This window comes from Crocodylus porosus, unplaced genomic scaffold, assembly GCF_001723895.1.
Source record: "Crocodylus porosus isolate Cpor-Errol unplaced genomic scaffold, CroPor_comp1, whole genome shotgun sequence".
Lineage (NCBI taxonomy): Eukaryota > Metazoa > Chordata > Crocodylia > Crocodylidae > Crocodylus > Crocodylus porosus.
The window spans coordinates 71123908-71149005 of NW_017728909.1; the positions used below are offsets into that span (position 1 = coordinate 71123908).

Sequence of the window (25098 nt, forward strand, 5' to 3'; positions counted from 1 at the left end):
GGGACATCATTCTCCCCTTGTACTCGGCCTTGATGAGGCCGCAGCTGGAGTACTGCATCCAGTTTTGGGCTCCACAATTTAAAAAGGATGTAGAGAAGCTTGAGTGGGTGCAGAGGAGAGCCACATGCACAATAAGAGGTCAGGAAAACAGACCTTACAATGACAGGCTGAGAGCCATGGGGCTCTTTAACCTGGAAAAGCACAGGCTCAGGGGGGAATCTGATGGCCACCTATAAGTTTATCGGGGTGACCACCAGTACCTGGGGGAACGTTGGTTCACCAGAGCGCCCCAAGGGATGACGAGGTCGAATGGTTATAAATTACGACAAGACCGTTTCAGGCTGGACATAAGGAAGAATTTCTTTACTGTCTGAGCCCCCAAGGTCTGGAACAGCCTGCCATCAGAGGTGGTTCAAGCACCTACATTGAACACCTTTAAGAGCAAACTGGATGCTTATCTTGCTGGGATCCTATGACCCCAGCTGACTCCCTGCCCTTTGGGCAGGGGGCTGGACTTGATCTTCCAAGGTCCCTTCCAGTTCTAATGTCTATGAAATCTATGATTTAGAGGAGAGACTTGAATCCAGGTCTCCTATCTTTCAGGAGCTCTAGGATATCCTGGTGAATGGGTGTTCTCTCAGTCTCTAATGCTGAAGTTGTTCTGCTTCACATAATAAATAATTATACTAGGCGAGAGAGAGAGAGTTAGAATCACATTACAGCCTTGTGATTACTACATTCACATTAGAGTCAGGTTCTAGTCTTTTCTAATACAGCATGGGTGCCAAATTGATCCATCCTCCCAGAAGGTGCACCGCCCATCTGGGGGCAATCTAAAATGGCACATGATGGTACTAACAATATCTCCAAGTAGAACCACTGGGGAGACGCGAGTTCTGTGATCACGGGTGAGGGACAGGTACTATTCCTGCAAAATCTGTGATTCCCTAGGGTGCCATGAGATCGTTTCACAGGTGCCATTCAAGATTAGCACTGTTATGTGTGCGGAAACCTACATGATTCACAAGTCAGACCCAGAGAGTTCAAATAAAAATCCACATTGTCAAAAAAAAATTCTGATCTGTTGTAGTCTAAGCTTTCTGCAACAGAAGATTGCTGTAGTATTTTTCCATAGACAAAAAAATGAGTGAAAACTGAGAATGGGCTCTTTCTGAGAGATGTCTTGAGTCTCATGAGTGTTGCCTTAAGTCTAAAAAGGCTGAGAACCTCTGCTGTAAATCCTCCTGGTTGAGGACAGATGAACATGAAAAGTGAATGCATAGTTATGAAGATATCAGCAGGAGAGCTCCAGCTTCCCCAGCCACACAAGGGAGAACTGCTAGGAAAATATAGAGCCTGTCCTACAAAGTAGTGAGATGGCTTTAAATCAGGCTTGAAGAAGATTTGAAAGGGAACAGTGAAAAAAACCCCTATAGATGAATAATAAAAGTGACCTGGTCAAATTGCTAGAATATGACAAAGAAGAGATTGTGGTAAGGGGGCCTGCAGCATTCAGAGGAGAGGCAAGAATGGGGCAGTTGGCCAAACATCTAAGATGGCTGTAGAGAAAAGCCAGTGGAAGGAAACAAGAAAAAATCTCAAGTCTTAGTACTACTATGTTCAAAAATGTTACTTAATTTGCATCATAGAGACTTGGTGGGATATGTCACAGGACTGGAATATGGGCACAGACAGGGAAAGAATATTCAGAAAGGACATGCAGGGGAAGGATATCTTACACTGTATCACCACGAGAGATACTTGTTTTGGTGTCCAGAAAAAGGTGAGAGGCAGACTTGTTGCACTGTCTCTTGGTAAATATAAAAAAAAAGAATGGGGCAAAAAGTGGAAACAAGGACACTGTGTAGCGCAGTGGTTCTCAGTCATGGTGGCCCAGCACCCCAGGGTCTAGCAAGAACTTGCCAGTGAGATTGCCCATGTGCCTTGGTTTTTAGAAGATACGTCAGAGCCACGCAAAAGAGGCCACAGCAGAAAGGCACGGTTGCCTATATTATGTTATACAGGTAAACATGCTGCTTCTGCTGCAGCCTTCCCCAGTTGGGGAGAGTGCAAACAAACAGCTCAGCAGCATGGAGGAAACCAGACTGCAATGATTAGTTTCCAATCTGCTGCTGTTTTGCTGCAAGGAAGCACTTTGTTTGTTCTTTCATTTTTTTTTATTCAAAGAATGTGACTTTTATGGCTGCTCTTTGATGCAATTGCAGTGTAAGGTGCAAAAAAACCACAAAAATCCTACACAGGATATTCCGGAACACCTAGGCATGTTTACTTCCGAAACAGAACTGGCAGGTGCACTGCACCTTTAAGGGTAGAGAGAGAGAGAAGAATGAACAACCCTTAGGGAATAGGGAATGAGCCAGATGACCTCACTGTGCTACTGGTTTTTGGTTGTAACTGCATTGCTCTAAGGACATAGGCAGATCAGGTTCTTTGGGTAGATGCGGTATCTATTATTAGACCAAATGAGTAGACAGAAAAAAGTTCTTTGCAAACTTTCCGGTGCAAATCACCCCTTGTCAGGCATAGGGAGCCTCTGCTGTTCTGAGACTCCAAGGAATGAAAGAAGCTAAAAGTATGACAAGATGTCAGTGAGGGTGTAATAAATAGATAAAAATTGGGAAAACAAAAGGACTTCCTATGCCTCAAGAAGGGTGACTGAGCCTGAAAGCTTGCAAAGAGCTTTTTTTCTAACTAGCCTGTTGTTCTAATAAAAGATACCACATCTACCCAAAAAACCTTGCCTGCTTGCTGTGCTATAGTATATATGAGTAGAAAGCAAGGAGCGGGATTGCTTCATGCTTTGCACAGCACTGATCAGCTGCAAAATGTAATGAGGGACGTTTGCACTCCTCAGGCAGGTCTCAGAGATCACAAAGGTAGGTTTAAAAAAAACAAAACAAAAATCCTTTAGACAAATCCTGAGGTTGCCCCTTTAGATACCCTATGGTGCTGGCATCTTGGAAAGGACTGTTCCTGCCAACACAATGAAAACTGCTCCCCCAGCCGAGGGAGGCAGACCCAAACTGTGTCAGAGACCATCTTGCCCGGCACAAGAAGTAAGGGAAGATCTAACTTGCAAGAGAGGCTGGGAAGAGGCATAGCTGTTGAGGCTTGTTCTGTGCAGTTTATTTTAAAAGCAGTTTTTTTGTAATAAGCCTTAAAAAAAATTAAGGAGTATTTTTAAACATTTAAGTGACATTGTTACCTTGAATCTTACTACTTTAACCCCCGTCTCACCCCCCCCCCCCGCAATGCTGCAGTTTCTTTTGTTACCCTCTATCAGAGTCATTTTCTGAATTCAGTGGCGCCCAGTTGAAAAGTTATGGAGAGGGTACCTTAAATCCAAAGAGGTCGAGAACCACTGGTGTAGGGAATAGGAGAAGCGTGTACAAATAAAATGGCAACAGTAAGGCACAAAATGAGTTACAACTAGCAAGGAACAAACAGAAAAAAAAAAGTTCTATAAATACATTAAAGCAGCATATAGAACCCTTATTTAACTGAAAAGGAGGTCAAATAAGAGATGAGACAGCACAAAAAGCAGTATTCAGTGCTCTTCCTGCTTTCGTCTTCACCAAAGTTACTTATGGCCTGAACTTAACACAGTTAATATAAATGAAGGAAGGGGATCGGGGGCCGTAACAGGGAAAGAACAGCTTAAAAGTGTTTAGATAAGTTAATTGCATTCAAGTTGGTGATGAAATTCACCTTAGATGTACTTGAAGAACTAGCCAAAGGAATTGCTGAACCACTAGAGATTATCTTCAAAAGTTTGTGGGGGAGGGTGCAGGCCTCAAAGGACTGGTGAAGGGCAAATATGTTACTTACTTTAAAAAGAAGAAAACACAGGGCCTGGTAATTATAGACTAGTCAGACAACTTTTGGTATCTGGAAAGACATTAGACGACTAGAACAATTAATTAAATGACCCATATGTAAGCACACAGAGGTTAATAACGCAATAAAAAGCCCATATAGATTTGGCAAGACCACAGGACGTCAGCCATATAGAAATACCTACCCTGTTTGACAGGGTCTAACAAATGAGGGGAAACAGAAATGTTACATATTTTGACTTCAGTGAGACTTTTGAAACTTTCCCAACATGACAGTCTCACAAGCAAACTAGGAAATAGCCTAGATTATATCTCCATAAAGTAGGCCTACAGCTCATAACTACTCTTCCAGTGTAATTCTTTTATCAACAGCTTGCTGGGAAACTGGGAAGGCATTTCAAGCAGGGACCTGGTAGGGTCTGCCCTGAGCTCTGTTCTATGCAATGTTTTCATTTTCAAATTTTATTACCATTGATTTTATATTTACTTTCAAATTGCTGAAAAAAATGAATAAAACATTGATTTATATTGCATTAAAAAGAGATACCATTTTGATATCCCAGATTTTCAGATTTTTTTCCTGTTATAATGCTTTTATTTACCTTTGAATAACACTTCATCTAATTTCAACTCTTTCCTCCTTCAAAAGGATATCAAAAACAATTATTCTGAAAAGTATTCAAGCTCTATAACTCCCCTCCTTCAGGTTTATTTTCATTGCATTAAGATATGCTACCCTAATAACCTGAGCAAAACTCAACAGAAACTGAGATTAAAAGTGAGCTTCATAACTTAACCCATTATCTTTTTCATTAACATTTCCTTAGGTAGGCAATTAACTTATTGGAGGCAACCTCCCTATTATACATTTTCCAAAAAGTATATCTACTTTTTTCAGGATTTTGGTGATCATGTTGTTGAATTCATCTCTTCAAAAGAAACTAGAGGTAAGCTAATATAAGCCCCATGTAAATCTAACTTTATAGCAAAGGAAAATGCAGAGGAAGAAGATCTGACTGAGTTCACGCAAGTGATACAGATGGGATTTCAAATTCCAAGGAAGACATGGAATAATACTTTGAAAAAACAAAGACTTTGGATAAAAAGAAAATGAATGGTTTGAGGTTACAGCACCTGAAACTAGCACAAGCAAGAGGGAAAAAATGTTATCCTTAAAGGATAACATAAGGAAGATTAAAAATGGCTTCCATTTAAAATCTTTAGCAGAGAGGGAGATAGAAATTTATTTTAATACCCTTCTTACCAAGAAACACTTTCAGCCTTTCTTATGGTTCCAAGCCCTGCTGCCATTGAACAATTGGAACCTATTCCCACAATGCACGAAGCCAAAAACTACAGCCTTCGGCCCTCATACAGCACATTTATCCAGAACAAAGTTTCTGGGGTCTGAGGAGGAGATGAAACACTATTCTGCTAAGCAATGAGCATTTAACAGACAGACAGCAAGAAAACAATGCTTGTTTTTGTGGCCTGCACTTAAGGGCATGATAATAATTTCCAGAAAGGAACAAGGAACTGTTTTACCATCTTATTCATTCGACACACATAAGGGAAGAAAACATACCATGGATGGACAACTTTTCCTAGAGAGTCCTCAAATTTAATTGTTACCAGAGTATATAACGCTTCTCTGAGATCACTGCATTAGGTATTCTCTGCTACTGCATAAAATGAGTGAAAGAATGAAGAGGGAAAAAATACTTCAAACTATAGAAAAACAGAAGGCATACTTTTGTGCTTCCAAAACATAGCTGAAAGCTTAATGTCACTGAATACCAGGCCAATACACGACTGGTAAACGAACATCTCTTCGCTGCTCATTTTGTGCTATTTTACCTTTAATTTAAAAAGTAATTCCAGCTAAACTCAGTTGAACAGCATAAAGCTCTTGATATTTTAAAGCACTTTGGAACAATTACTTTGATGGGAGCCCTTGACAGTTAAATGACTGTGTTAACTGAATGTTATAGAAGACGCAATGATTTTTAGTGAAATATTGAATTTAACCACAAATGAGGAAAACCAGTCTTAAGCACCCTGGGTTCATTTGAATAATAATGTCTCATTTATAAAGCTCAGTGGACTTTGTATTTTCTAATAATCAAGCTATTAGCTAGTTAGGCCAACTTGAGATTTCTCATCCTATTTCTCTACATTCTTGTTTGGTTTATATCTTATTATGGTTTTTTAATCTGAAAAGCCGATACAAGAGTTTATAAACTTGCAATAATGTGTGTGGCACTTGTGCAATATTTTATTACAAAGGAATAGCATGACAAATGAGAATTAATTTCTCAGCACAAATATTCTGGCTTGTTTTTTGACAGGATTCTTTAAGAAGAATATGGTGCTCAAAAGGGGCCCAATTCTGTAATCTTTAGCAAAACAAAAAACTCCTGGTAAAGCCAACGCGATATTTTTATGAATAAAGCAACTAGGATTAGGGTCACACAACATGCATTCGTTTATTATACAACATTTTCCACATAGCTATGATTCCACTTATTTACTTGCAGGATGTGAAATGGCATTGGGCTTTCATGATTTTGCATGACTATCTCAGGAGATCAACACTGAAATAATATTTGTTACAGCTCAATTTTTTTTTTAATCGCACTCCAGCATAAAATGGAAAACAAGGTGCTATTCTTGTGATGCCAAAATCCCGCTTATTATAAAACTTTATTTGTTGGGTGAAAAATAGGAATTGAAAACAATTCACCATGAGTTCATTTCCCAGTAGGTTTAAAAAGGGAAAAATCTCAATGCTGAAGAAATGAGGCTGAAAAATAGGGATGCTATGTATTCAGTTTCTCTGGTGAAATGAGGTGGAATGACTGTTTCACAGTAGAAAGGCCAACAACAGACAGGAAGGCAATATTTATTGGGATCTATGGCCTGTTTAAAGCTTTTAACTCCTTTGTCTGACACTGAAAACATTGAAAAATATTGTAGTTGTAATACTTGAAGCTTGTTGGGAAACGGAAGACTTCAGGTACATAAATTGATGAAGTAAGATCTTTGTTGGAGCATTAGTCAAACAAGATAACAGGAGTGACAGTTACAAAGCATGGTTACGAGATCACAAAATCCTAGTTAGGTCCATTTTAGCCGCCTGATATTTTTATTCCTTAGGTGACTAGCCTGTTCTCCTGTAAGTTTTTCCATACTATATCTGGTGCCCAATGCAGTATTGGTGCAGATTTCCTTGCTACAGAGCCCTGGGTCCAGGATGTTCAATATCATTTACTGATGCAGGTGTGTGAGCTCATTCATGCTAATTTGCTTGGAACCTGTTCCCACTGCATTCCACATCTTCCATGCTTAAAGAAACAGCTGTTCCACATAAAGCTCTCCGGTTTTTTCAAGAAGCAATCCTGAGACATTATTACTTTATACAATGCTGGACTCCTGGCATTTGCAGCTATAGAATCTTCAGGCTATACCATGTTTATTTCCTCACTGATAATGTTAATCATGACAGCGGGGATATTTCAACCATGTAAAAATTTTAGGATTCCCTACACGAGTTAATTACTTTTTCCCATTTTTTTCCCTGCTCATTTTAGAATTTCCAAAAAACTAGAGTAGTGATTTTTTTTCTTTACAAGTCAGAAATGGTTCACTGAGCAGACTGACACTATTTCGTTTGTAAGAAGCAGCTATGACTCTAATATCATTTTCACTCCAGATTCCCAGCTAATGTATCTGGGGATCCTGATGTCTGCATTTACTAAGAGACATCTGCAACACATATAAGCTGGCCCTCTGCATTTCCATAAAACATGGTGAAAATTTTGCCTTGCTTTTTTTGCAGCTGCTATGCAACAATGATAAATTTCTATATACTCACAGATGTAGAAATATTCCCGGCCTGGCCTGAACTCAAATCCTAGTGAGAACGGAGTGAAGAGCTGGAATTTTTCTGAGAACTTCAACGGTCCATTTGGGGAGTGAGGCCGATTACATTCCCACCTCTTGAATCCTTTGGAAGTGTGATCACAGGAACTGTAGCCATCGAAATTCACCATGTAAAGAACGTAGCGTTCAGTCTTATCTTCTGGTACTGAATCCTCATAGTGAGGACAGAACACGTCTAAATAATCATTGATGCAGACATCAATGTGGTAGTCCCCTCTCTGGAATCTAAAATTAAATGAAAATTCAGACAAAAGACAAGCGTTACCTTACTATAGAGCTCTTACTAGGATTATAAAATTTTCATTTGCACTTTTTTATGCTTCAGCCTCAACACACATTCTTAAATAAATCTTAGAAATTTGACTCTGGGTATAAATGGATGCAATTCTACTAAAGTCAGACAGGCAGAGCCAGCTTTTACAGGGCCTTGGTCATACTTTGGGGTTCATTCCTTTGGCATACAAGAGTTGTTTTCTTTCTAATGCATTATTGCCAACTCCCATGATTTTTGGTGTTGTTCTTAAAATCTATGCTTTGGGAACATGAAAAACTTAGCTCTTTCTTATATCTTTAGATACGTGTATATATAGAAGGTTGCTTATATAAGAAAGAGCTAAGTTTTGCACATTCCTGAAGCATACACTTTAAGAACAATGTCAAAAATCATGAGAATTGGCAACACTGCTAGTGTTTACTAAGTTAAAGTCTATGCTTTCCAGTAGTTTTCTGAAGAGGATTTTTTTTTATAGTTCAATTATAATATTTTAATTGAAAATTAAGCATGAAGAAAAGAAAGAGAGAAATACATCCAACTCAACAAAATAGTACCTGCATATTTATCAACTCAGAAAATGCAAAAAACCCAAATCCACACCTCTCCCTTGTATCCAACTGTAGTAACTTCCGCATTGCAAGCTGATTTGGCTGTATGTACTTAGAGGTACTACAGCAGTAAAAAACATTTATTTTTTCTGCATTATTGGCAACCCTTTGTCATGATACAAGAGAATGCCTGCAGGGTGTAGAGGGACCCAGTATAGACATTGCTATGGTCAGATACCAGGATTTTGGGATAAAAATTATCAGCACTCAACTTAATGTGACAGTTCTGAATAAGGGTCAAATAAGAATTGTAGCACAAGGCACTGGCCCACATGAACTTAATATCATTATTATTAATAATGATTCTTTAGACAATCAAGAGCCAAGGCTTTGCTAATGTCACTTACTGTAGCTCTCTAATGCCAGGTATAGTTTCTAGAAGAAACGAGAAGAAATCCACTGCTTCAAAATGAGTCTACCAGGATACACTGAAAGATTCCCTAAGCCAGTGTTTATAAGTGTCAGCGTGGCTAGGGACAGACATTCAAAAAGCTGGAGCCTGACTGAGTCAGTTTGCAACTGTACAGACATTCTGTCCAGACTGAGGAAATACAGGCACATGCCTCCAGTTGCTGAGGCCAGGAGCTGGGGAGTGCTGCAGGGACTGTGCTGGGCTGGCACTGCCAGTCCCAGTAGTAACTCGAAGTGAACTGGTCAGGGAAAGGTTGAATGCAAAGTGAATTGGCTATGCCCTCCTCCCTATCCCACCAGCACGGACCAGGGCTGGGGGGCTGGGGTCCACCTGGCATTCCCTTCTTGTTGCTGCAGCGGCAAGGCCAGGGGCACAGTGAAACAGCAGCTGGCATGGCCCCTGAGGTGGGGAAGAGGGGGGAGGGGAGTTATTCCCACTCTAGCCCTACTGCCCCAGGGGAAAAATCACAGCAAGGTCTGCCCACTCTGACTGCTGCCACTGCCGCTTGCTCCGTGCGTGGGGCAAGGGGTTGGATAAGCCCACTCTTGCACCCTCCAGCACATGCCAGAGGGAGGAGGAATAACCCTTCTCCCTGCCCCCATGCCTAAGGCCCCTGTCAGATGGCCTCTGACTGCATGCCTGGCTCTACCACTGAAGTCTCTGCCTTGGTGGCTGGGCAGAGCCTCTTCCTGGCAAAGAGGCTGCAAGCGGGGGTCAGCACTGCTGCAGACTGCAGTCAGCAATGGCACCGGGGCTTGGAGGGGGCCATTGTCCCCACCAGCACCACTGCCACAGCTCATCTGCGGCAGCTTTCACCATCTCACCCTGCCCCTCTGGGAAGGGGCAGCGCAGCCACCCCACCAGGAAGAAGCTCATGCTCCAGGACACTGTGGCAGGGGCCACTGCCCACATCACGGTCGCTCCCTCCACACTGCTCCAGGAGTGGGGCTGGGGTCAGAGGCGCACGGCCCCTTAGGCATGGGGCAGGGAAGGGGTGTTATTACCCACTCTGCCCCTGGGGGGCTGCAGCAGGATCTATCGGTCCTGACTGCCACCACCACTGCTTGCAGGGAGCAAGCAGCAGGATAAGCCTCCTCTGCCAGATGGAGGGGGAAATAACCTCCCTTCCTGCCCTTCGCCTAAGGGACTCTTCTGGCTAGGCTCTGGCTGCTCCCCTGCTCTGAAGTGGTGAGGGGGGAGTGACCCTGACAGGGGCAGCAGCCCCCATCACAGCCCCCTATCTCTTTCCGGTGGAGGACCACGCTCTGCACTTGTGGGGGGGATGGAGAAAGCTGCCACAGATGAGTGGCACTGGGGGGCCATGGATCCTTCTGAGCCCTGATGCCACCACCCACCCAGTGGCAGTGCTGACCCCTGCTCGTAGCCTCCTCACCGGGAAAAGGCTTGCACTCCCCAAATACCAGGATAGAAGCTGCAGCCTCATCAGGGCTATGCCCCCTTGCCACTCCAGCAGCAGGGTCAGGGGCCTGGCCAGAACCTGGCCAGCAGAGCCTCTTAGGTGAGGGAGCAGGAAGGGGCTTATACTCCTGCTTGCTCGATGCATGGAACGAGTGGCGGCCATGGCAGTCGGGGGAGGGGGGGCAGGTCTGTGCTGGTGGGACAGGGGAATTAAACCCCTCCCTGGCCAATTCACTTGGAGCTACTGCTGAGGTTGGCCATGCCCCTCCACTGAAGCAGTCAGGAGACACATGCAGGTCTATGCCAGTGGGATGGGGGTGCAGGGAGAATGGGAGGGGTGGAAAATAAACCTCTTCCCTGGGCCAGTGTCTGGCTATGCCCACACCCCTACCTGTCCCTGCTTCGGCTGGGAAGCAAAAGGGGGTGGAGGGCAGCCCTGTTCCACTGGAGCAGATAGCCCAGCCCAGAGAGCATGCTGGGATGCTGGGGGACTCTGGTTTAAGTTAAGCTGTCTGGAACAGACATTGCATAAACCAGTTTGAGTTCAATCAGTTAAGTCTGATACTATATTCAACTAGATTTATCATCTCAAACTGGTTTCGGCTATTTTGAAACTGGTTTATGTGCATTGAACTTATGTTCTGTGACAGGTTTAAACCAGTTTCTGATCACTTAAACCGGTTTATCTGTAATGTCTGTCCTTAGCCCATATGTCAGGTTTTCGTGTTATGACCAAAGCAACCAGCCAAACTATCTGCTTCAGACTGACTAGGTATTACAACTTGTGGCTTCTTCCTTTCACTATTCCAGTTGTCAAGTGCACCAATAAGTGATAAAGGGACAATGACAGATTTAACTATAGTACTTCTTTTCAGCTGAAGGGCATATTTTAAATACCTGATTGGCTTAAACTGCCATCTGGATCTTTCTATCTAATTTCTGAGGAAAAAGCCCATCTTCCACAGATAAATTCAGAGCAACTGTACCTTTTCATATCCATGTAATAACTTAGCTTCAATAAAACAGGTTTAAATAGATTTTTAAAGGAAATTCCCGAATGTGAATCAGCCCCTGATATATCTGTATAATTTTAGCTAATGCATGGCCTCATGGTTTGCCTCTGCAACATGAAAAAGTTGAGCTACTTATTTCAAAAGAATTCACATTATCTAAAACATTAGCAAGAAAGGTATTTTTGCACTCCAATGCTTACAAAACCTGTCAACTGAACAGGTACTGCCTTAAAACATTTGCAAAAATGTATTGTTTTAAACTGCTCTCTTTTCTCCATACCAGTTAATAATATGTCATATCACAGAGGTAATGACAAGGTGCATCTTGTAAGCTATGAACAGAAAAGCCCAATTCTGGCAATGGTCCCTATTTTTTTCCTAAAACTACATTCTTCCTGGGCATACCCTTCTGTTTTAACCACGGTGAAGGCAAACACTGCAAACTTCCCCACACAAATATTCATTAGGGTACCTCAGTACCAAACTGCGCAAAGAGAGACAGACAATTATGGTTTTGTGATGGGAATCATGCTTTAAGAACTGATTTAGGTACAAGCAGTCGAATTCTATAGTGCTGAGTAACATATTAACAAAGGGATACACTTCTCCAATCTGTTACCAAAACTTGATTTGCACTAACAATAAAAAGTCTAACCACCCAATAGTTTAAATGAAGAAACAGTTTAATCCTTTTTCAGATCCTGACGTGAAGTTCTTCCATTTCATATCTCTCAGTTAAAGCAAATACAACTTCTCAATTATTAGTTTATTCATCAAAGCTGACCTCACTTGCGTCTCTGCAAGTGATGCATAATGTGGTCTTCAAACACTTCAGTATTTCCATGTCACTAGTATGGACAGCTAGAAATGGAAACTTTGTAAGGAAACACTAATTGCAAAGCAGATGTGAGTTCAAAGTATACAAATAAGTCATTTTTTCTCTTACTATAATTTTCTTCTTAATTATTTTTCCCTACTATGCCTGTACTTTAATTCTAGTCATTTGCTGTAGCCAAAAAAGCATTTATATTTAAGTGCCTCAAAAAGAAGATGGAGGTGTGTGCTTAAAATGGTCTAAATTGGCCTTTAGCTGATAATGCTGGCACAGCAGTGAACCTGCTTCAGGGAGAACATGTACCAAGGTATTTTATCAAGCAAGGAGGAGTGAAGTCCCTTCCTTCCATAAATACAGTAACAGCAATATTGAAAGAAAGCAGAAGGGACATTAATTCTGTCTCTTGTAATGTTTTGAGGCATTCAGCAATCAAAATATTAGCCTGAGCTAACTCAAACAGGAGCTTCTGAAACTTATTTTATGTTGCTGGAGAGGTTTAGTAATTTCCAATGTACCTCTTAAAATAAATTAAGAGTACATTCTTGCTTCTTCAAGTACCAAGCGGTTTGCTGTATTGCATTTTGGAAGAGAAAACAGAGAACGACACTACTTGTAATAAAAGGTACAGTGTGTTGATTGTTAACTAGCAATACTAATCAGCTCAGAGTCCCCAAAGCTAGAAGATAAAACAGTTCCCCTGTACCCAAGAATCCTAAACTGATCCAAAGGGAACATATCTGACCTTTACTCGCTGTAAACCTGCTTTTATTAGTGTAAAGCCAGATATCAGAGATACAGGTTTTACTTTAAATAAAAGCATTCATCAGTTGCTGCTTTAGCCAGCTACATATGTTGAAGACTGCAACAGAGAGGGAAGGTAGAATCGGTTTACAAGTATGTTTTGAGAGATGATGACAAAAACAGCCGTCTGTGTCTGGCGTAAACAAGCTTCTTCCTCCTCCCCGTCTGTTCCTTCCAGCACAGAATGTAAACCTTATGCTTTCCTACACTTCCTACCCGAGCTCGAGCTGTTCTTTTGCTTTCCTTACTTAAGCCCTGATCCTCCATTGTAACCTAGTCTTTTGTGTCCTAGTCACTTCAGGCCTCACAGGTGTCACAAACAAAAACATATCCTACATTAAAAAGAGATCTACTTTGTGCAAAATGTAGAACTACAGTAGGAAAATTAAGAACCAAGTATTCTGAAAATATTCTGCTTGTTAACAATACCATTTTTCTTCCTGTGCTGGCCTACATGCAACAAAACATGGCTATTCTTCAAACATAATTAACCTTTATTTTCTGTCAGGTGGCATTCATGGAAACTTACACATTACTTGTTGCGCTAAGGCTACAAAAGGCATTATGAAGACAGAGACGGATCGTTGCTTGGCTCCTAACCTCAAATATCTCTTTAAGCGGCACATGCCACATGTTGATTATATAAAACTCATACAATAATATCAGCATAGATTGGCTGGTTGCAACTGTAGATGTAAGGATACCTAATTTTAGTTATGGCTCCTGTTCTCCCCATCTCTGACCCGTACCTGTCTGCATGCAAGCATTTGTGCATGCACACACACACATACACATTCAAGGAATGATGAAAACAGCATGACAACTTTAACCAGACAAACACAATATTGACAAAATATTTTTAACCTAATTCCAGTGTTCTGCTTACCCATTAATGCAAATGCAAGCACACAACCTATGTACATGCATCTTTCCACATTTATAAATTCTGAAGCATATGTGAGCCTAGGTCCTGAATTTAATAATGGTTGGCCACTGAAATAAGAGGTAATTTATTTAATTAGATATTTAGAATGCAATAGCATTTTTGCACATTGCTCTGTATTTCACTTTCTTTCTTTTCTATCTTTAAATAAATAATATAAAAACCTGGCTTAAAAACAATACAACTGACACTAATAGCCCATTATCAGATGGAAGGATAAAAAAAAACCACAATAGCTTCTACCTATTGCTTTTCCCATACAAATCATATCAGTAATATTCTAATTTTTTAAGTGCAATCCTATCAGCAGCTCTATTTCAATCTGACTATATGGGAAGTATTTCCTTCTACAGTGTCAACTTTCCCTCATTCAGGATTTCTTCCATCAAATAAGTAGAAAGAGTTCAAGTGGAACATAGTCTTAAACTAAATATGGGCTTTAAAGTATGCATGATGAAATTCTAGTTTCGATTCTAGGCCCAGAAGTGATCTGATTCCAGTTTGCTGTTATCCAACCTGATGGGAACATGGTAGCTTACAGAAGAAAAACTTAAAGTCTAGAAAAATAAACAGACAAACCAAACCCCATATTTGCTGTACCTTAAAAATGATTTAGTGATAGGGGATAGCTTGTGCATGTTAATTAGCTGAGGCACTGTGGGACTAAGTGCACTATTTCATTGCTAAGAATGTTTTTTTAGAGATGTTATTTTCATGGCACCCATAAATAACCCCCCTTTAATGATTTTCTGCTCCTTTACCAGCTTTGTCACAACCCTTAATAAATTCTGTTCCCCTAGCTCTGCTGACATCATCACTGATTCTGATGCACAAACAATGAAGTAATCAAAGAGCTATTTTAATTTCAGCCCTATTCAAGGCAGAAGAAAATTCAACATTTTCCAGATGCTAAGAGAAGTGTGTAGCAAAAGAAATGACATTTTAGAACCTCTAAAAGGATATTACTACTCACAGAAAGCAAACAAACAAAAAAATGAAAGTAATAAAAAGGACTTGACCATGACCTTTCAGGCATATATGTTACAATTTCACAAGTTAGGAGAAGCTCATAGTATTACGAACAAAGAATATACAGGAGACAAGCTAATGATTGGCAGGGCAAATAGGAAAAATGGTAATCAAGACTGTTGTTCAAACAATGCCACAAAATTATGCCTCGGCAAGGAGGCAACTTAAGTACCGTACATGAAGCAGAGTGAAAGTTATTCTCTTGTCATTAAGTCCTCTATTCACTTACCATTTATTGGGGTAATTAAACACTGGGAAAGGATGCCAGGCTAATTGTTAGATTATGATAATTACATGTCTTTGCAATGCTACAGCTGATCAAAATAAGATCTGGTCACATGCACTTAGGTAAAGCTGCTCTGTAATCGTCAGGCTTCCATGGGAAGCCAGGCCATTTATTACTAGTTCATTATCAATCAGGCAGAGAAGCTTATTCTGTGTAACCTTTCTCTTTTTTTCCCACCCGCTCTGCTGGAACAAGACTCCCAAAAGGTTGCGCCCAAGTTTCTGCCTCTGATTGGCCCACTTCCATCACAATTACACAGCTGAGCAGAATCAGGTCTGGGCACTTGAGAGAGTTCATCAGCCTTCAAATTACTGTTTTACAACACAGTGCAAGAACCTACTGCATTTGCAGAAAGAGGCTGAGATGATCTTCCTGCCAGCCTCTCTCTTTGTACAAATGTACCAGCGATCTAACCTCGCCTGTTTTTTCTGCTGCATCTCTGCAGTGGCAGCAGAAGCAAACCAAAGAAAATACAGCATAGCTGGCAGAGTGCAGAACAGTATTGCGTAAAGTTAGGCTTCGGGGGTGAAGCACCCATTTCATAGGGTTTACCTTCTCCTTAGAATTCATCCCCTTTCTCTTGGTTATTCATTATTATTTATTGCAGACATTGTGCTTTTTAGAGATTGGTTAAACAACGTCAAATTCTGATAAGGTGCCATCCTCAGTGGCACATTGCCGTAAAACACTAAACTAACAGAGCAGTTGATTCAAAGGAAGAAGAGGTGAAGGAGAAGGAGTAAAGTTGAGGTGGTGGCCTTCAAGGTTTTAACATGAACCTTGATCTTTTGAGCTTCATCTCCTAACCCACACGAGTGCTTGGCTATTCTTCATTTGGTCGGTCACTTTAACACTTCCTTGGGGAAAGGTGGTGCTGGTGCTTTAATTAGAGTGGTTCTGAGAGCTGCTCAAATTAAAGTGTCTGCAGCCCCATGAAATGGGTACTTCACCCCTGAAATCTAACTTGATGCAGTACTGTTCTGTACGCTGCCAGCTATGCTGTATTTTCTTTGGCTTCTTTGTGTTGCCACTGCAGAGATGCAGCAGTTCCCAACCTAGGGTCGCAACCCAAATCGGGGCTACAGGGGGCCCTCAGGAGGGTTGTGAAGTGTTCAAGAAGAAGTTCCAAGTTTGCTGTCAGCACTTCTGGGTGCACTGCCAAGCGCAGTGCAGGCACAGGGGACCCTCTCCTCCAAAAAAGGTTGGGAACCACTGCTCTAATGTGTCAGTGTCCATGCACTTCAAAATGGCAGGCAAGGGCACTATCTAAAGCTTGTAAAACAAGCTTTAATTAAGGCACCTCCACCACCATTTTGAAGTGTGGAGATGCATGATACACAAGATGCGGAGGCTGGCTAGAGCACGCTAATTAGCATGCTCCAGCAGACTTGATTGAGTTTGTAATTACAGCAACCTCCCAGCACATGCACAGATACACTCAGTGTCTCACTCTCAAAAGTATCCTGGACCTGAAAAGCCTTCCCAATAAAATATTTGGGAAAATCAGTATTTCTTCAAGAAGTTCTGGTTTCAAGAAATCAGCATTTTTCAACAGAAAAGGATTCTGTCCACACATTTCCAAACAGTTCTGGTTGAAGCTGACCCTACAGAATGAGCAAACATTACATCCCAGAAGGGTGATTTCTGCATTGGTGACATTATGCCAAAGAGAAAAGTAGCATATCGTATTTTGTTTTCTCTTGTGCATAATTAAAACGTCTTTAAATGCCGCAGCCCATTCTATGCTAATTTTCTTACAAACACAGAGCCCAGAAATAACTTGCTTGTCACAGTTCCAGTGGCTGTACTACAGCAAGCACTAATGATGCTGGACTTAAAAATATAGAAGATTTGTTGCTGTTGTTGTTGTTTTAAAGCCTTTATGAAGTAAACTGCACCAAAATGTGTTTGCTCCACTTACCATTAATATTTTCTCCCCACGCTTATAACTGTGTATTTGTACAGCTGGGTCTTATATAGGCTTTTTACAGCCCTAGCCCTGAAGAAAGATATACTCAATGATACCCTAATCAGAAAAAAAATAGAAACCAATTGCTCTTTCCTGAGAAAATGTAAGGGGGAGGATGAAATAAATAAATCAACATTTATTTCCCACCTAAAAATATGAGTAGTCTAGGAATTCTCAAGTGCTGCAATACCTTTACACACTTAGGTTCACATCCTTCCACACTGTCGATGACATAAGCATTTTTCATTTTTTACAATAAAGTGACATTTTCTTAAACTCTGCATCTGAAAAAGGACTTTTGTTCAAAGTGAACACACACGACCCTCTTCTTGATCTTCAAGAATTTTTGCTTTGCTACCACTTCCAAAGCAAAACACTTGCCTAGTCTGTGGGACTTCAGTGGCAGCATCATGCCACGATATGGATGATAAAGTAAGAGGGCACCTTCATGCTGTGTGACATGTTACAGCATTGATCCTAAAGAGGTCAGATTCTCATCCTCAGCTTCTCCCAGCTCCAAAAGCTTTAATGCCTGTAACTGCAGTCTCTACCTGTCTATTGATTTTTTATTGCTGTCGACATTTAACTTTGAGGTAGATGGAGGGGGAAGAAGGGAGGGAGGGTAAAGGAGGAGTTATTATTCTGTCAAAGGCATCACTTAAGACTTACATACGAAACTTCAGTATTGATGACCTAAGTCCCGAACTGTGGGGTATCACACCCAAGGAGATACTAAAGTCAGCTTGGGATTTCTCCACTGAGTCTTTATCTAGACAGTGGGACCTTAATGTTTGAGGCAATTCCAGCCTCTGCTCAGTTGATTTATGGGTAAGTGCTCATGTGAATTTCAATTTCCAATTACTTTTATTCACATTAGTTCTGTCCAACAGTGGCACTCGGGGCCTAACTCTCAACATTTATTCCATTTTATCTGAGGTAGAGTGAAGAAGGCTGATAATTAATATCCACACATTTCTATGTGCTGTTATCCAGTGCTCGCCATCCATCTTGCATCCACTTCTTTGCTACATGCACACACCATGCAGACATTTATATAAGGTCTCAACTATTTGCTTTTACGTTATGTGTAGGTCACACTTGCTTGAAAATGTAAATTTGCACACACCATCACACTCATTCTTAGACATTTCAACAAATATATTCATTAAGAGAGAATTTTTTAAAGGATTTGAGTATTAAGGCCTGGTAATTTGATTTATGCTGCACTAATACATATGCTTTAGGAACAGCAGAAGTCAGAGGGGGAGGAATTCCCAATTCAAAGTTAAAACTGAGGTTTAAAAAAAAAAAAAAAAAATGAAAATGGGAAAATACAGAAGGGCCAAACAGTTCAAACTTGAGCTGCATAACAACATGTGTTGACCATGTGTCTAACGTAGAAGCCATAGTATATCAGGCTTGATGGAATGCGATTCTGTGATTGGTATTTGTTAACCCTGCCCGAGGCAAGCACTGACATCTATTAATGGATATAGAGAACAATGGCCCATCTGCAGGAAGGTCTTGTTTTTCACATTCACAAAGCCAAAGGAAGAGGACTTGCACAACAGCCATGTTGACCTACAAACAAACATTTGATGCAAGCAGACTAGAGTCCATTTCCACCCTGAAAATTTATACACTGACAGTAAGGCACATTTGCATCTTTGCAAATACATTTTTTCCACTAATATATTAAAGGTAGACTAAAGAGTTAGGGCCAGCTGGTGTAACTTGGCATAGCTCCATCAACTTCAATACTCTATGGAAAGAAAGTTATATATCAATTTACCCCAGCTGAAGAAAATTAGCCTCTCTCTACATTTTATTTTATATGCTGGTGATCAGTGTAGAATTTTAAAACAATAGCTGCTAGGGTTAAATAGAACATACTAATTCTTTTGTAAATACCATACATATATCATATTCACAAAATCACCTCATTTTCATGTTTAATGAATTGATGATTTCATATCTTTCCACCTAAATGGTGTGAAGTGCAGTAAAATGAAAAGGAAAGGAATTCAACAGTAAAACCTAACCTCACAAATGGATCCAACCCTGTTCCATTCAAGCAGTAATATGAACACCTAAAAGGCAGTACAAACGTAAACTGTAATCTTCATTTTTCTAACTTAAATTCTCTGGGAAAAGAGCTGCACCTCTTTCTTGTCACCTCTTCCTAGGAAAGTTAATTCAACTTTGTTACACACTGTTGCTATGGTAAGAAACCCTCAGTCCACACAACTTTCCTGTATTTTATTAGTTTAGTACATACTTCTATTAGTACATATTCTATAAAACCAAGTCTATAATAGACATTCAAACTATACTACTGACAAAAGAGACAGTTAATTCCAGTTCTCTTTATTTTATAATACAATTTGGGTACGCTGTTCATAATTGTCTGTGATCAAATAAGACCCTATAGCATCTCAACAACTAAACAGTAATACATCTTTTGCATATAGTATTTTTCAATGTGACTTAAGCACTCGCTCCAAGTAAACACATATATTAAATTGCTCTACTGAATATGAATTATTCCCTGAATCAAGGGATTACAAAAATAAGGTAATCCAAATCAAGGAAAAGAAATAACCAAATAACAAGAAACTAGTAAATAAAATAATTCCTAGTATTAACTACTGAGATAGGTCCAGTATAAAGGTCAAACATATTTGTACAAACTATTTAAAATAACTAACAAATGCATAAAAGTTATTATCCAATTGCTATAGAAAAGTAGGACACAATCAATTCATCTGTTGTTTGTAATGAACAGCTATAAGACATTTTGTTATAAGACCAAGTGGGGGGGAAAAAACCTCCACAAGCTCCACATTTCCCTTAGTGACATCAAAAGAACAATTGTAGAGAGAGTTCTAGAGACATGTAACAATTTAACCTTCTCTCCTTTTGGCCTTATATATACACATATATTGAAATATTTGAAGACAAAACTGAAAATAAACTGCTCTTGCACTCTAAGCACACTAAAGTTTAAAGAAAAATATAGTTTCAGATTACATATTACAACAGCACCAAGTAGCACTGTTATTATTAATGACAGAAATACTTCCTTTCCAATCCTGTTATTTTTTCTAAAGACTTACAGTACCACTAGACTATAAAATTTCCCTTCAGGCTGAATGTTGGTAGACTAAGTCTCAGAACAATAACACTTAAACCTTTTTTCCCAGATAAATATACCTTTTTAAGTTATCAAGGTCTAACAAAATAGAAATGTACTGATTCAAAGGGCCAGTTTTATGTTTGTAAACACAGTTTAAGACAGCTTTGCTTCTGAAAATGCCAATTATTCAGTTTGTATTTTGCTATTTGGCATAAATAAATGGAATATGATATTGTTCATATAAAGCAGGTAAAACATTAAAAAGATTACAGCCTATTGAATGATTACAATTTTTTAAAGAGAACAACATCCAATAAGTGATATAATGTCATAAAAATATTTTTGCTATTTTCAAATTTCTAGCTTTATTTTAATTAAAAGGTTTATTTGATTTGTTTACTTTTGCAGCACTTTACTTTCTGTATGTATCCTTTCCATATGTGTAACTGCAATTCCATGAGTACTGGATGCAGAAGTTAACCATTTCATTTTTATATATTTTGTTCACATACACAGTTGGAAACAGAATACTCTCCAATCAAACTTTCAAACGTGCCTGCTAAATCTTTCTAGAGTACTGTTAACTCAAAATACTTTACAAACTGAATAAAATTCTCATCTTTTTAGACAGTGCTAAAAATCATGGTCACTTGTACGGTGGAACACAGCAACTTATTTAACAACATACACATTATTTTCTTTGGTTTCTTTTTTTTTTTTTTTTTTTTTTATAATTAGTCAATTGCCTGTCAAGAATTATGGGGGGAGGGGGCTGGAATGGAGCCCCATGCCCCCCGTGCTGGGCCTGCTCCCTCCTTCTTTCCTGCTGCTTGGGGTCCAGACCCGTCAAGCCCCCTCCCCGCTACACCAGTGGGGGAAGGGGAAGGGGTGGGCCCAGCCTAATGCAAGGGGGGATCAGGCCCAAGGGTAGGGAGAAGCCAGGCCACTGTAGTGAGGGGGAGGGGGGAGCAGTGGGCCCAGGCCAACTGGCAGCAGGTGGGGGAGGGAAGAACAGTCTCAGGGCCGATGTGGTGGGGTGGGGGAAGAGTGGGCCTGGGCCCCATGCAGGGAAGGAGGCCCGCTCCTTCCCTCCCCCAGCCACTGCTGTGTTGGTCTGAGCCCCCTGCCCCCCCATGTCGGGCCTGCTCCCCCACCGTGGAGGCGGTGGCAGAGGAAGGGGTGGAGTGGGCCTGAGCCCGATGCGGCAAGAGGAGCAGCTGGCTCAAGCCAACTCGGTGGCAGCGGGGAGGATGGGAGGAGCAGACTTGGAGTCAATGGTCAATATGGGGGAGCGAGGAGGCATGGCAGAGTAGTGGGACCGGGCCCCCAGCCACTGCTGCGTTGGGCCAGGCCTGCTGCTCCCCTGGCACTGCCACGGATGGCCAGCTTCTCCCCCTGCTTGGATCCAGTCCCACTCCTCCCCAACCCTTCCCTTCTCCCCTGCGTTGGCCCCAAGCCCACTTCTCCCATCCCCTCCTGCCACTGCCAATTCGGCCCGGGCTGCGGTGGCATGGCTTCTCCCCACCCTTGGGCCCAGTCCTCCCCTGCATCAGGTCCAGGCCCACTCCTCCCCTCCCCCTCCCACCGCCACATCAGGCCCTGTTAGGGGAAACAACAGAAGAAGGGAGGGGCAGACCAAGCACCCCCCCCCAGTGGCACCCCGGCTCCATTCCCCCCTGTAACACCACCACCTGCAAGGGGGTGGCAAGGCCAGCTCTGGTGGCCTTGCCCCCCGCTCCGCTCCATCATCACCACCTGCAAGGAACAGGACAGGTTCAGTCTGCTCCATTGCCCCCACCTCCACCGCTGCAAGCTCCTGTTGAAATGCTTGTTCACACTCTGATTAGTTGTTTGGCAGCCAATTAGAGCATGAATAAAACATTACAGACAGACAAACCAAGGCTTTTATAGCATTAGAATGGAGGACAAGAAAAAGTGGAGACAAAGGGCACAGACAGAAATGATATTTGTTGCATGACTGGCCCATTGAAATCGCTCTAAAGCTGTGCCAAACAGGAGAGCATAGCTGCAGAGTCCTCCAATCATGCAACAAATTAACCCTCATTGTATAAGGGTTCAAATGAAGCTGCTCTTAAGTGGAAAGTCTTAATTTCTGTCTGATCTGGCTGCAGCACTGCAAGGTGCAGCTGCTGTCTCTGGATGGGAGGGGGAGAAGGCAGGGGTTCTCTCAGCCCTGCTGAAGTGTGTGTGGGGGGAAGGATTAGTTGATTGGAGCCGATCCTCCACCCTCCTGATCCAACAGTGAACATCTGTTGGATTGGAGAATCTGTCTAACTCATGGCAATGTCTATGAATCATCATGAGATAGACCCAAACGCTCCACTTCTGTGTGTGCCCAAAGATTAACCTCTGATGAGATGGTAGAAGAGTTCAAGTCATGGAGATCAGCTCACCAGATGTCTTCAGCTAAGTGTGGTACTAAGTCAAAAGACTTAAAAACTATCATAATGGAACCTTTTGAGATTTTTCCATCACTAATGAAAACCTACTACATCCAGAGTTAAGGGGAAAATTCAATCCCTAATCAGCCCCTCTATGTTGAGATTTTTCAGCACACTACAGGAAAAGCTACCTACTGTGTGCAGATTCCAGAATTTCCGAGGTTCAAGTCTGAAATTCAGTATTATCTCTGAAACGCTCTGTTTGCGATAAGTCAGATAATTTAAAATTTTAAAGATAATGTTAAGAAACTAGGCCTAACTAGGGGTCAGTAACTTTCTAAGAATGTGGTCATGCTCATGTAAATTAGGCCAGAAAAATGCAAGGTTCCAAAATTTAAAAAAAAATTTCTGAATTCGTCAAACACTCACTAGGTACACCCAGATAAGTGTGTGGATGCAATTTGCAGCATACATGCAGGTGTTTGCCACACTGCTAGTTTGAGATCCCAGTGTAGAAAAGAACCCATGCCAGAAAAAAGAGGGGTAGTGCACATGGCAGCAGCATACACCACCTGAAACTGGGGCCTGGCCAGCCAGAACCATGCTCCACCTGCAAGATGGACTCTGTGCACCCAGATCATTGCTACTTGAGCCCCAGGAGGCCCCCAGGACCCCAGGAAAGGTTGCTGGGGCCAGCCCAGGTGTGGGCCTCTGCCTTCCCTCCCCCATCTGGAGCATTTTTTCCCCATGCTTACCCCACATGCAGGGGTATACACCAGGGCAAAAAGCAGCAGCACAAATTTGTGCTGCTTTTTTCCCCACATTGACCACGTGCCCCTACTCACAGGTACACGGCTACTGAGTGCAAAGGAAGTTCGGCTGAGTAAGGACTGAATAAAAACCAAGTTAGGTCGTCAATATTTGTCCCTTTCTTGGTAAACTCTATTTCATAAGTCACTTCATGGTGTATTTCTGGGATGTTAATGTACTTCATAGATAGCTAAGATGATTATTAAGCTACTTGGTTTGTAGGTATACACACTCAACAATCAATAAAATACTCCAGGTAGTAGTACAATCTTCTCAAGCCTACTTTTACAAGTTGTCTCAGTTTCTAAGGTTCTTGAGAGGTTATCTATGCCCCCTAACACCTGTTGTGGGAATTTTTATGGAACAGCACATATAATCAAACCTGTTTTACACCTGCTCCCCTTTACCAAAAAACGACAGCAAGAAACATCTGTAAGAGCCCTCCTTTAAATGATAAATCTCCTTCTATTCCAAAGGCTTTGGGAAGATAATTATGCCTTCCAAGCTCCCAAGAGCAAAAGGTAATTTAAGGCTTTGGCCTTCACCAAACTTGCAGACAATATGCTGAGCAGATGGAGGTCATATGCTTTATTTCCCTACCTTTTTTTTCCTTCTATGAAGCAAAGTATAGTAAAAAGCTCCCAGTTATTATGCATACTAGATACCTGTATGTCCCAGCTGTGAAACAAATAATGTACTTTAAATGATTAATTACATCACCAAGAAATTTGAGTTTCAGCTAGAAATTTGAGAAGGATTTTGTGCGTGTCCTAGATCTAACACCAGGGAAACAGGGTGGATTTCATATCTGATCATTTTGATTCCATCATTTTATACTACTATAGCAGAGCATGGATTGTTAATTCCCTTGAAGATGTGGGTTTGTGAACTAGTTAGGGGTAGATATAGCCACAGTGAACAGGGATGCAGCTGTCTGCTACAGCTTTCATTTCAGCTGCTTCTCCGATCAGCTGTGCAGGACTGCTGCTATGCTGCAGCTCAGTTGAGAAGCAGCGTCCTTTGAAGTAAAAGCTGAAGAAAACAGCTGAGTAGCTCCAACCATCCAGGTATGAATGATCTGGGTTCTACTATACTTAGCCTGATTTTCTGATCCATTCCACAGTAACAAAAATTAGCTTCCTCTAAATTCTTGAAAAGGTTTTCTTTGGCTTCCAGGTTAAAACAAAAAAAGAGAGAGAGAGAGAGAGAGAGAGAAAAATCGGCCCAGCAGTGAGATGTGTGTGTTCAGCAGGGAAGACGGTTTTTCTTCACTGGAAGACACTATGCATGCCATGCAGCTACTAAAGAGGCTGCCATCTGTCTCTGGCTTAGCAAGCTGAAGGAGGGGTTTTGTGTTAATCC

General features: G+C 41.4%; 1 protein-coding gene across 2 annotated transcripts in view; it reads right to left on the reverse strand.

Annotated features, from left to right (window-relative positions):
* EFNA5 (ephrin A5) overlaps nt 1-25098 on the reverse strand; it is a 249981-nt gene that overhangs the window by 41935 nt on the left and 182948 nt on the right. For both annotated transcript variants that reach the window (XM_019532456.1, XM_019532455.1), the window contains exon 2: nt 7732-8024. In XM_019532456.1, coding sequence (XP_019388001.1) covers nt 7732-8024 — 293 coding nt within the window. The remainder of the gene's footprint in view (nt 1-7731; nt 8025-25098) is intronic.